A 12,783-nucleotide genomic window follows, 5' to 3' on the forward strand; every position below is an offset into this window, starting at 1 on the left:
ACTTAGTCCCAAGTTTATAGACTGTTCCTACTTATTAAAGGAGTCTATGAACCTGTACCTACATGAAAAAATTTAAATTTATGAATATTAGTTCATTTTCTTCTGACAATAAGATTTTCCCAGCAGGACTTATTTGATTTTTGTTTCTGATGCTGTTGTTTTAATTACCTTGTTGGTATCTTGTATTCTAACTCTGAAACTTCAAGAACCCAAACACCACATTTTGAATTCTTGAACTCTTCAACCTTTCCAGGCTATTCCTTGTGGATTTGGGAAGTGAGCCGGAGAACAGTAAGTATGGAAATAATTACCAAGGGAAGAAGGCTGAGAGCAAAAAGGAAAGGGAATCCAGAGGAGCAGAGTCTAACGAAGAAGAAGTTCTACATAATTCTGCTATAACAAATTCAGAACAGTCAGGAAATAGAACCTGTGAAGAATTTCGCAACTTAGGTCATGCTATTTTGTCTCTGAGTGTGCTGCCTTAAATATTCTTAGTTTCCTTAAGATTTCTAGCCAATAATTTTAAGATAGTTTATTTCATTCTTTTTGTTTATCCACTCATTTGTCATTCATGTATTCATTGTGTATTGGGTCTTTTTTTGGTGTCAGACATTACCCAAAATGGACTGTTTCTATGGTATCTTCTGGTATCTTCTGGCTACAGACATTGGACTTTCTGTGACTCTTTAAATACATCATTATCCTTGAATAGATTTTCTGTCTTTTTTTAATGAAACAGACAGATAGATGGATTGAGTATATTGAACTTGTTTGGGGAGTATATTGAATTTGTTTGGGGAAGGGCTCACTAGACGCTGTTTTGATAAAATAGAACATTTTAGGAACAGTTCCCAACCCTTTCTCAAGTTAGAGGCAAGGACCAAGTTTGATTCAAGTTGTATCTTGCCCTACGGTCAGATGGGCAATGATTCATCTGAACAGCAGTGGCCCTTTTGAAAAATTTAAACACTTTACATAATACATAAACACAGGAAGATAACTTTGAAACTGTGAAGGGAAAAATACAATCAATTAAAATCCTTTTACGGAGATAATCAGCGTCAACATACTGATACAGTCACTCTGTTTCTCTCCTCTGTGCTCTACCCTTGGGGAGAATTGGCACTCAACGTGGCGTGTTTTCTGGTGGGTCCTTGTGGACTGGTGTGTTCCTCTTTCTACATGTACGTGATATGGGTATTGCTGCAGAAGTCCGTTTCCATGGTGGAGGAACATGCTGGGTGAATCCGTGAGCTTGTGCTTTGGCGATGGGGACTCTTGGTCTCCCTGCTTTGACTCTTCAGCACCAGCCTTCACATTCACTGTTTTAGCCCCAAGTCCAATGTCCCTGCTGCTTATCTCAAGCGTGTTAACGGCCAGCAACTCAGACACTCGAATGTCTTTTCCATCTACCCCGAGATGAACTCTGGCTCTCTAAGCACCTTGTGCTCCATCACTGTGAGCTGAGAATTTCTGGGAGTGCTCGGCATCTTCACTTCCATGCTCTCCTGGTTGGGAACTAAGCTGTTCTTTCCTCTGGTCTCATTTTCCCCTCATTCTGAACCGATACACTTTCCTCCCATTGTTTTAAAATTGATTTTCATTTTATTTTATTTATTTAAAAAATTTTTTTTTAATGTTTATTTTATTATTTTTGAGACAGAGAGAGACAGAGCATGAACGGGGCAGGGGCAGAGAGAGAGGGAGACACAGAATCGGAAGCAGGCTCCAGGCTCTGAGCCATCAGCCCAGAGCCCGACGGGGCTCGAACTCACGGACCGCGAGATCGTGACCTGAGCCGAAGTCGGACACTTAACCGACTGAGCCACCCAGGCGCCCCTGATTTTCATTTTAAAAACTAAACAGATTACAGGGGGCGCCTGGGTGGCTCAGTTGGTTAAGCATCTGACTCTCAGTTTCGGCTCAGGTCATGATCTTGCAGTCTGTGAGTTCCAGCCCTGCATGGGGCTCTGCTGACAGCTCCCAGCTTGCTTGGTATTCTCTCTCTCTCTGCCCCTCCCTCATGCACGCGCACGCACTCTCTCTCAAAATAAATAAATAAACTTAAAAAAAAAAAAACCTAAACAGATTACATAGTTAAAAATTAATGAATATTAAAACTTTTGTCTAGAAAAAGAGAAGTCACTTACTCCTTCCCTTCTCTTAGTCCTTTAAAGGCTTTTGTCTCTTCTAATGTTACCTTCATATTTTAAAATGAATGCTTGTATTTTTCTTTCCGAATCTATCAGATTTACACATTGTCTATTAAATTCCTGTTATGAAGATGAGTGTTAAGTTCTTTGGTCATTTTTCTTCTTCCTATATCTCCTGTACCAAGATATCATAACTTCTGATTGAACAAACTGACTTTTTAAAATATTTAATTAATTAATTAATTCATTCATTCATTCGTTTATCTTGAGAGCCAGAGAGGGGAGGAGAGGGGCAGAGAGAGAGGTAGTGAGAAAATCCCAAGCAGGCTTCACGCTGTCAGTGCAGAGCCTGATGCAGGGCTTGATCCCACAACTGTGACATCATGATCTGAGCTGGAATCAAGAGTGGGATGCTGAACTGACTGAACCACCAGATGCCCCCAAACTGACTTTATATACTATTGTGTTATATTAATACTTTCACTGTTGATACAGGGAGGATATTTTAAGTATTTCTTTTTCTTTGAAAGGTACTTTTTCTTAATGCTAATTCCCTTATTTATTTGAAGGACTTTATTTTCTCAGAGCGGTTTTAGGTTTTCAGCAACAGTGTGAGGAGAGTGCAAAGATTTCCCATATACCCGCCGCCCTCTGCGTGCGGGCCTCCCCCATTATCAAACATCTGTCACCAAAATGGTACATTTGTTGCCACTGATGAACCTACACTGTCACATCACACACAGCCCATAGTTTATTTTAGGGCTCATTCTTGGTGTTGTATCTTCTATGGGTTTAGACAAATATATAATATGTATCCATCAGTATATGCCACAGAGAGTATTTCACTGCTCTAAAAATCCTCTGTGCTTTCTTTTCCTGGTGATTTCCCTCCATTCACACCACCACTGATCTTTTTACAGGCTTCATACTTTTGCTTTTTCCAGAATGTCATAGAGTTGGAATCATAGAGAAGTAACTTTTCAAGTTGATTGTTTTGTTTGATAATATGCATTGACATTTCTCTCCATGTTTTTTCATAGCTTGACAACTCATTGCTTTTTAATCCTGAGCAATATTCCATTGTCTGGAGATACCACAGTTTTTTATTTATTGTATTGTATTGTATTGTATTGTATTGTATCCATTCAGCTGTCTTCTGCTGAAAAAAAAATAGTTTATGCGTTTATGCTGATGTGGTAAATTATAATTCTTGATATTTTAATCTCGAACCATTTTTGCATTCCTGGGATACACTCAACTCTCTAATATATTTTGTTTGCTGGTATTTTCTTGAGAATTTTTCCATCTAGATTCATGGGTGAGATTAGCCTATACTCTTCCTTTCTCATAAAATCTGGTGGTGGGATGTATGTTAAAGTAACCCTTAAAACCAGTAAGAGAGAATTGAATATTAAAAAAAAATCTTTTGGTGAGTTATAAGATTGAAATGACTTGTTCTTTGGTAGTTGGTGAATTCACTTGTAAATTTGAGCCTGAGTTTACCTTGTGTAGAGATATAAGAAAATTGTTTATTGAGGTTTAATTTGTATACAACAGGCACTAAAATTTAAAATTTGGTTCAAAAAGTTTTGTCGATGGTACATGGCCATAAACCACCAGTTCAAACAAGATGCAGAAAATTTTAATTACTCCAGAAAGTTCCCTCATGTCCTTCCCAGTCATTACATACCTGCAATGATTTTCTGATTTCTATTAGCATAGGTCAGATTTGCCTGTTCATGGACTTCACAAATGTAATCATGTAGTTCTTTTACATTGGGGTTATTTCACTCAACATAATGTTTCTCAAAATTCATCTAGCTTATTGCATTTAATGTTGAATAATATCCCCACTGTAAAAACATACTATATCTGGGGTGCTTGGGTGGCTCAGTTGGTTGAGCGTTTGACTCTTGATTTTGGCTCAGGTCACGATCTCATGGTTCAAGAGTTTGAGCCCCGTGTCAGGCTCTGGGCTGACAGCGTGGAGCCTGCTTGGGATTCTCCATATCCATCTGTCTCTCTCTAGCTCTCTGCCCTGCCTTTATCTCTCTCTCCTCAAAAATAAATAAGTAAACTTAAAAAAAAATACTATATCTGCTTATCCATTATCCTGCAAATAGTCATTCAGGTTATTTTTAATTTTGGGATATGATGAATGAAATGGTTTTGTACATGTAAGTATAGGTGTTTTTCAGAGTCGGTGTCGTGACTGCTGCCCAAACAAGATGAGATGCGTTTGCCTAAACAAGTAAAATGATACACTGCATTTTTTATACACTCTCCTCAAGTCAGGTGATGACTCTGATTTCAGTTCAGTGTCGGGAGGGCATATACATGCATTTCTGCACATGAAGAGACTATATAACTACTAATAGTATTAGAATAACTTGATATTTTATTTATTGGTCATAGATAGTATTCTCTCATTTGACGTGTTATTTCAAGCTCTTCTCTTTTACACCGATTGTGTGGTTATAAGATGGTCAATTCTTTTCGAGATCTCAGAATGGCTAAAAAATCTAAAATAGGTTAAGAGTATGGGGCATCTGGGTGGCTCAGTTGGTTAAGCGTCCAACTTCGGCTCAGGTCATGATCTCACGGTTCGTGAGTTGGAGCCCTGCATTGGGCTCTGTGCTGACAGCTCAGAGCCTGGACCCTGCTTTGGATTCTGTGTTTTCCTCTCTGCCCCTCCCTTGCTGGTGCTCTGTCTGTCTCTCTCTCTCAAAAATAAATAAACATTAAAAAATTTACAAAAATAGGTTAAGATTAAAAAATAATTACTGACAATTTTATAGCTAGAGTTTATACATAATCATTTTCAACATTGTCATCTTTTATTGTTTTTTGTTTTTTAATATTTATTTTTTGAGAGACAGACAGAGACAGAGCATGAGTGGGGGAAGGGCAGAAAGGAGGGAGTCACAGAATCCAAAGAAGGCTCCAGGCTCTGAGCTGTCATCACAGAGCCCCACACAGGGCTTGAACCCACAAACCTCGAGATCATGATCTGAACTGAAGTCAGATGCTTAACCGACACAGCTACCCAGGTGCCCCTCAACATTATCATCTTTTAATTATTATTATTATTTAAAAAAAAATATTTATTCATTGTTGAGAGACAGAGTGTGAGTGGGAGAGGGACGGAGAGAGAGGGAGACACAGAATTTGAAGCAGGCTCCAGGCTCCGAGCTGTCAGCACAGAGCCCGATGTGGGGCTCGAATTCACGGACCGTGGGATCATGACCTGAGCTGAAGTCGGACGCTCAACCGACCGAGCCACCCAGGTGCCCCAACATTATCATCTCTTAAAAAGGGGACCTTACTTTCTGCCAAATACTGAAAGTAAGAAAGCATATTAATGAAGGAATCCCTAGTTAACTTTAAACAACATCCTTGGGGAGGGCCAGTGATCCTAGATGATGAAAGATGTTTTTAATAAGAGGTTTTTAAAGTTCACAGAAGAAATGCACACTTCTGAAATGTACCACACATGCACACATTCACAAACACAAATTATTTTTCAGTGCATTTTAAGAATGAAGCCAACAGTCATGTAGTTGTACCCCCCTGTTATTAATTTGTCAAGTTAACATTTCTTAAGTGGAGAAGAGGGTGCCTGCCGAGGGTGAGCTGCAGTCGAACAGACCACAAGAGGAGTTATGATAGAGTTTATTACTCACAGGTCTTGGAGGAGGCACCTGGCATACCTTGGGGGGGGGCTTCTCTTGGAGGCAGAATGCAGACAGAGAGGAATCACCCGGGGCATATGCCTTCATTAGAACCTGGAGGGCTTTGGGGTTCCCGGGCTAAAGCCACATTGGTCAATTGTAACCAAAAGAGTGAGTTTTGGTAAGTTACACTGGGGCCTTGTTGAAGGGGCGCATAAAGGGAAGGTGCTGGTGGATGGGGAAGACGGTTGAGCACAAGGAACGTGGGGGAGGTCGGGTCAGAAAGTGACCTATGTCTGTGACTCTGCAGACTGCTATCTAGGGCGTGTGCTTACATGAGGGGACTAGTGTCAGTTTAAAGTCACAGCGGGCTGCTTGGCCAAATGGGTTGGCCAAATGGGTGCTGGTTGGCCAAATGGTTGGCCAAATGGGTGCCAAATGGAGTAGCTTCGCTAAACTCTTGACTACCGATGACAATAATTTGGTATGTTTTATCGCATTCTTGTGATGTGATTGAGGTGTATGTTCATAGTTGTTGTTGCTGAATATTGTATTACAACTGAGTCAGGAGGAAGGAGCACGTGAGAATTACCTGGCAAGTGGAAGGATCAGTGAATTCATTAAACTCATTACATTTGACAATGTTTCCCTGGTTGGGATGCCCTTCATCCATAGTTGGAGGAATAGAATTCATCTAGCAAGTGGATGTGCTTTGGTTTGTTCCTCCTCTTTCCTCCACATTGAAAAAGAGAGTAGTTTAAAATATCTAGTCATAGTTGCAGGTGGGAAAAGTAAGGAACCTTCCAGGTGTCCCAAAATTTGGGAAAAGTAACTCAACTAATTTGAATCAATGTAGAAACTGCTATGATTATCTTTTATTATAACAATATTGATCATAAGAATAATAACCAACATCAAAGTAAAACAATATATTTATGTTATTTTTCAGAGTTTATGAACTTTTTAAAATATTTGCAGTTTTAAGCCTGGCTCAACCTGGGGCCAGCCCCAGCTGGGTACCAAAATCATGCTTAAATTCACTATTTGCTTGGGTTTTTCTTTTCTGTGTTAATGATACCAGAATAGGGGCTTTGAGTAACATGGGAATTCATTAAAAAATTAAAACAGCAGAAAGGGAAAACTGTATTCATTTTTAGCAAACAATGATTTACATAAAAACAAACATAGCTAATTCATATATGTATTTTTGAACATTGCTGCTTTTCACTAGTCTTTCGTATTCTGGAATTTGTAAATTCTTCTGGTTTTAAGTGATGAAAGATAAAGTTAAGGATGTAATAATGGCTTTAAGAAATCCTGCTGTGCTCTGTTCTTTATTCTTCCTTTCTTGGATCATGACCACTAGCAACATAATGCTGGCAAGCAGAATAATGGCACCTAAAGATATTCATGTCCTAATCCCCAGAATCTGTGAATATGTTACTTTACTTGGCAGAAAGGACTTTGCAAATGTAGTTCAAGAAAAGGACCTTGAGTTGGTGATATATATATATATATATATATATATATATATATATATAATTTTTTAATGTTTATTTATTAAAAAAATTAATGTTTATTTTTGAGAGAGAAAGAGAGACAGAGACAGAGACAGAGAACGAGTGGGGGAAGGGCAGAGAGAGTGAGACACAGAATCCGAAGCAGGCTCCAGGCTCTGAGCCATCAGCACAGAGCCTGACATGGGGCTCAAACTCACAAATCATGAGATCATGATCTGAGCTGAAGTGGGATGCTTGACCGACTGATCCACTTGAATTGGTGATATTATCCTGGATATTAAGGTGGGCCCACTCCAGTCAAATGAGTCCTTAAAAGTGGAGAACTTTGTCAGCCAAGTCATAGGGGAGATGGAAGAAGGAGAGATTTGAGACTTGAGAGATACATGTCCTGCTATTGTTGGCTTTGAAGGTAGAGGAAGGGGGGCCATGAGTCAAGAACTGAAGCATCTTCTAGAAACTGGGAACGGCCCTTGGGTGATAGCCAGCAAGCAAGAAAACAGGACCTTGGTCCCACAGCTTCGAGGAAGGGAATTCTGTCAACGAGTCAGATGGATAGGGAATGGATTTTCCCCTAGAGCCCCTGGAAAGGAATGCAGCCTGCTGAATTTGGGCTGGGGAGGCTTGTATTGAACTTGTGACTCACCGAACAGTCGGATGATAAATCTGTGTTATTTTAAGCTGCTAACTTTGTTATGGCAGCATTAGGAAGCTAATATAGTAACTTTCTAAATCCTATCTCATTTAGTGTCTGGTAATGAGTGCATAGCAGATCATTATATGAGTGCTTCATTCCTGGTGATATTGTTCTAGTTTCTTCTGATCTTTAGACATTTGTTTGCCGCAGTATCTTAGGATGGATGGTGTTTCTTTATGACATTCTGAATCCATCCTTAAGGCAGCACTTTCTCTGCCTGTTTTCCCAAGATAGAGTCACGTCAATTCTTAAGGTGTCAGTCATTGTTCATGCAGCTAGAAGGTTAATGACCACACTGGTAGGGACTCTTTTTGATCTTAGAGATACCTACCGTTTTCTCCCACTTCTTATGCTGTGCTTGTCTCCATGGCACCTGCTCAGTGGCTTCATGAATAGAAGGCAATTTAACTCCTTGTGAACCTTTCCTGTCACAAATCAGTGAATCAGGAGAGGGCATCTCACCTCCAATGGACCAATTGGATCTTCCTTCCAGGAACTTGGCTTTTGACCTGAGATCATTTTAAATATATATCCAAATAAATTCTCTGTCTACATGTATATCAATATATTTAAGTGCATTCAGTATATATGCTTGTATATATGAATATATATCTATGACTGCCTATAGGCATTATTCACAAATGACTGAAGCAGCCATTACCTTCTGTGTGCACGGAGAAGTGAAGTAACAAACAAAGTTGGGGGTCTTAAAACGGCACTAAGATATTTTATCCCAGTCTGGAGACCAGAAGTCCAAAATCAGTTTCCACGGGCCTGAACAGGTGTCAGTGGGCTGTGCCAGAGAAAAGAACTCATTTTCTTGCCTTTTCCAGCTTCTAGAAGTGCATTCCTTAGCTCGTGGCCCCTTCCTCTGTCTTCCAGGCAACAGCACAGCATCTTCAAATTTCTCTCTGCTTCTGTTATCAAATTACCATCTCTTGTGAGGTAAAATCTCCCTCTATTGTCTCTCACATAATGACACTTATGATTATAATGAGGACCCATCTAGATAATCCAGGATGACCTCCCTGTCTCAAGATCTTTAATTTAATCACCTCTGCGAGATCCCTTTGCCTTGTGTACCTTATTTGTTACTTACGTTCACAGATTTTAGGGATTAGGACCTGAATATTTTGGGGGACCATTATTCAGCGTACCTCAAGATACGTGGAGAAAAATAGTAATATAGAGATCATATAACTCCAGAGAGAGCAAGAGAAGGATCAGCGATTCTGAGGCGAAGAGGGCACCTGCCTTGGTTCCTCAAGGTTTTTTAATTCCTGATTCTCATCCCTTACCAGGTCTTCCTGTTCCTTATCTTGTGGGATTCTATATATCTTGATTATTATTATCATAAACACAATTTTACTAAAGCAAGCATGATTAGTTGCTTTTGTTTTCTCCGAACCAGAGGAATTCTAGGATGCTTATTTTTTCTGGATATGGTTGCCACATCGGTCAGCTGCCACAGTTGATTAGTCTAGACTCCCTGGTCCATTTATGGTCTCAAGATAACTGGTTTTCCTTCCAAGCCAGTTGCCTCTCACAGTCTATTCTTTTTTTTTTAAATTTTTTTTAATGTTTATTTTTGAGAATGACACAGACAGATCATAAGCAGGGGAGGGGCAGAGAGAGGGAGACACAGAATCCGAAGCAGGCTCCAGGCTCTGAGCCGTCAGCACAGAACCCAACATGGGGCTCAAACCCACAACCCCCTGAGATCATGACCTGAGCCGAAGTCGGACGCTCAACCGACTGAGCCGTGCAGGCGCCCCTCTCATGGTCTATTCTAACTGTATCTTGGTCTGCCCTTATCTGCAGGTCTGCCAGACAGTTAGGGCAGGCAAGCAATGCCCTGGTTTCAGAAAAAAGTGGATAACTTCCAGGTTAACTCTTTTCCCTCTAAAGTTTCTTCCTGGTACAGTGAGGTGTAAAGTAGACTGAAATCTGCATTCTTTAAATTTGTGCCACCCTCCAGGGTATGGCTTGGGGCAAGAGGCTTCACCTGTGTGGACCTCGGTTTTGGAGATAATAGTATCAGCTTCTCAAGGTTAAGAGGATGAGGTGAGATACACAGATGTACATATTTAAGTATGCTGTACAAACCTGGGGTATTCTTTTTTTTTTTTTTAAATTTTTTTAACGTTTATTTATTTTTGAGACAGAGAGAGACAGAGCATGAATGGGGGAGGGTCAGAGAGAGGGAGACACAGAATCCGAAACAGGCTCCAGGCTCCGAGCGGTCAGCACAGAGCCCGACGCGGGGCTCGAACTCACGGACCGCGAGACCATGACCTGAGTCGAAGTCAGCCGCCCAACCGACTGAGCCACCCAGGCGCCCCTGGGGTATTCTTCTTCCTTGTTTCTGTTAGTATCTACAGTCTTTAGCTGTCAGGGATGAAGCCAGGCATCTCAAACATCTGAAAAAAACCAGTTAGAAGTGCTCACTATTAGTTACCCATGGCTGTATTTCTTAGACTATCTTGATTGGGCCTCCAATAACAAAGAGAAAAAGGAAAATCACCAAATGTATTTCCCACATTACTGTTGAAAAAGCTAAGGTTCAGATATGCTAAGTGCCACATGATAAAAAAAAAAAAAAAGCAATAGACTCAGGCTTAAAATTCAGGGTTTTCTGACTTCAGTTAAGTATTTTTCATTGATTCATGATATTCTGTGTGTGAGATGGTCTAATAATAGAATTCAAAGTGTGTTATTTTCTCTATGCTTGAATTGCCTCCCTTGGATCTTGACAACAATACTTTGTATCTGATGTGACATGAAGCCTTTTTATATCTTCCCACCTATCTTTGATTTTGTGGTTTCAAGCATGCATATCTCCATATAGAGTCCAAGGGTTGAAAATAGCCATTCTTAGCAAACGAACTTACAAGTTCGCCTAGGCAAGAGAGTTCAAGTTCTCCTGTGTAATAAGGACATGATTTTGCTGATTGCTTCTCTCAAAACTTTTTTTACCTTTGCATTCCTTAGACTATAAATGAAGGGGTTCAGAAGAGGCGTCACCATAGTGGTGAGAACAGCAGTCACTTTGTCAAAATCCAGCGAACGGCTCTGGCTGGGCCTCACATACATGAAGATGTTGCTCCCATAGGCAATGGAGACGACCGTGATGTGAGAAGCACAGGTGGAAAATGCCTTCTGACGTCCTTGGGCTGAGGGGATGCGCAAAATGGTAGAAATGATATAGGTGTAAGACACAATGGTGAGTACCAGCGAGGTCAGGAGGACGAGGGAAGATAAGAGGAAGTTTATCATCTCAATGAAATGAGTGTCTATGCAGGCCACCTGTAGCAGAGGGGCAATGTCACAGAAAAAATGACTGATTTCTTTATAACAGTAGGGCAGTCTGGACACTACAATAGTTGGGCACAGCACTGAGAAGAAGGCTCCTACCCAGCATCCCAGAACCAGTAGGAGACAGACGTTGCTGTTCATGATGATGGTATAGCGCAGGGGGTTACAGATGGCCACGTAGCGGTCAAAGGACATCACCGCTAGGAGGATAAACTCCACTGTCCCCAAGAAAAAGAAAAAGTATGTTTGGGTTATGCAGCCAGCAAAAGATATGATCTTCCTGTCCTCTAGAAGACAAGCTAATAGCTTTGGGGTAACTGAGGTAGTGTATAAAATGTCCAGAAATGACAAATTACTGAGGAAGAAGTACATTGGGGTTTGGAGGCGATTATCAGCCCATATTAGGGAAATGATGACAATATTTCCTGTGAGAGTTAACATGTAAATAAACAAGAGGACCACAAAGAGGGAGATCTGAAGCTTCCGGATAACAGGGAAGGCAGTCAGGGTGAATTCAGTCACTGTGGTCTGATTTTGCATATCCATGGCATGCAATACTTAGTGGGCAGCGCTTCTCTGAAAAAAAAAATTATGGAAATGAAAATGAGCTTAAATGAGTTTTCAACTCTCAGTATCAGTGATAAATGTAAAGTAGTAAAAGCTTTGAATGAAGTGTCAGACTGATTTCATCCTGCGACTCACTCTAATATAGAACCTTGGATAAGTTACATGACATCTTCTAACCTTGGTATTCTCATATTTGACATTTTTGGTTGAATGACATTTTCTCCATGGTCTCATTAAGCTCTAGCCTTTATGATGGTCATCTCTTGGACCCCGTGCTCCTTCCCTTCTCTCTTTCATTTTTCCTGATCTACTGTTTCCCTGGCTAAGTTCTGTGCTTGAGAAGAGAGAATCCTTAACTGAGAATCCCGTCAGTCCATTTGCAAAATGGGAAAAGGGAATGTTAAGGAAAGTTGAGTTACTTTTCTCCAAGTCATTTCAACCCTTCAGGTATCATCTACATAAAGGAGCAGAAACTACGAAACTGACCAAGAGCATCATATGAAAGAGAACCTGTCTTGGTCTCTCCTCACATTTGTGATTGAGTCTTAAGGTGATCTCTGGTTGTCCCTGAGTTGTTCTGATGTGATAATAATTGATCTCCATAAGGCCACATAGTTTTTCTTTGTTTTTATTTCTTATACTGATATAAAGGTTTTGATGTCTACACTGTTAAAGAACAAGTAGGTGCATATATATGGCTCATCATTTGAATAACCTATTTCAGACATTTAAAAAACCTCTACTGGGAAAATGATCAGTGTGTTTCTTTTTTGTTCCCTGCAATGCCATGTGTATGGCAGGATCCAAAAGAATACCAAAGCTTTTCCCTTCCATTCCTTGACTGGGAATTCTTACAGGTTGTC

At 40.4% G+C, this 12,783-nt stretch overlaps 1 protein-coding gene across 1 annotated transcript; it reads right to left on the bottom strand.

The window, feature by feature from the left end:
- Window positions 1–10,951: 10,951 nt before the first annotated feature.
- LOC123602371 (olfactory receptor 6M1-like) lies at window positions 10,952–11,899 on the bottom strand. The gene has a single exon (XM_045486879.1). It carries the CDS (start codon window positions 11,897–11,899, stop codon window positions 10,952–10,954), a length of 948 nt encoding a protein of 315 aa, XP_045342835.1.
- Between the last annotated feature and the right edge of the window lie 884 nt (window positions 11,900–12,783).

This window comes from Leopardus geoffroyi, chromosome D1 (assembly GCF_018350155.1).
Source record: "Leopardus geoffroyi isolate Oge1 chromosome D1, O.geoffroyi_Oge1_pat1.0, whole genome shotgun sequence".
In the NCBI taxonomy this organism is placed as follows: domain Eukaryota; kingdom Metazoa; phylum Chordata; class Mammalia; order Carnivora; family Felidae; genus Leopardus; species Leopardus geoffroyi.

Coding starts and splice junctions, on each gene's coding strand:
- LOC123602371 (XM_045486879.1), bottom strand. CDS start 11,899: ATGGATATGCAAAATCAGACCACAGTGACTGAATTCACCCTGACTGCC.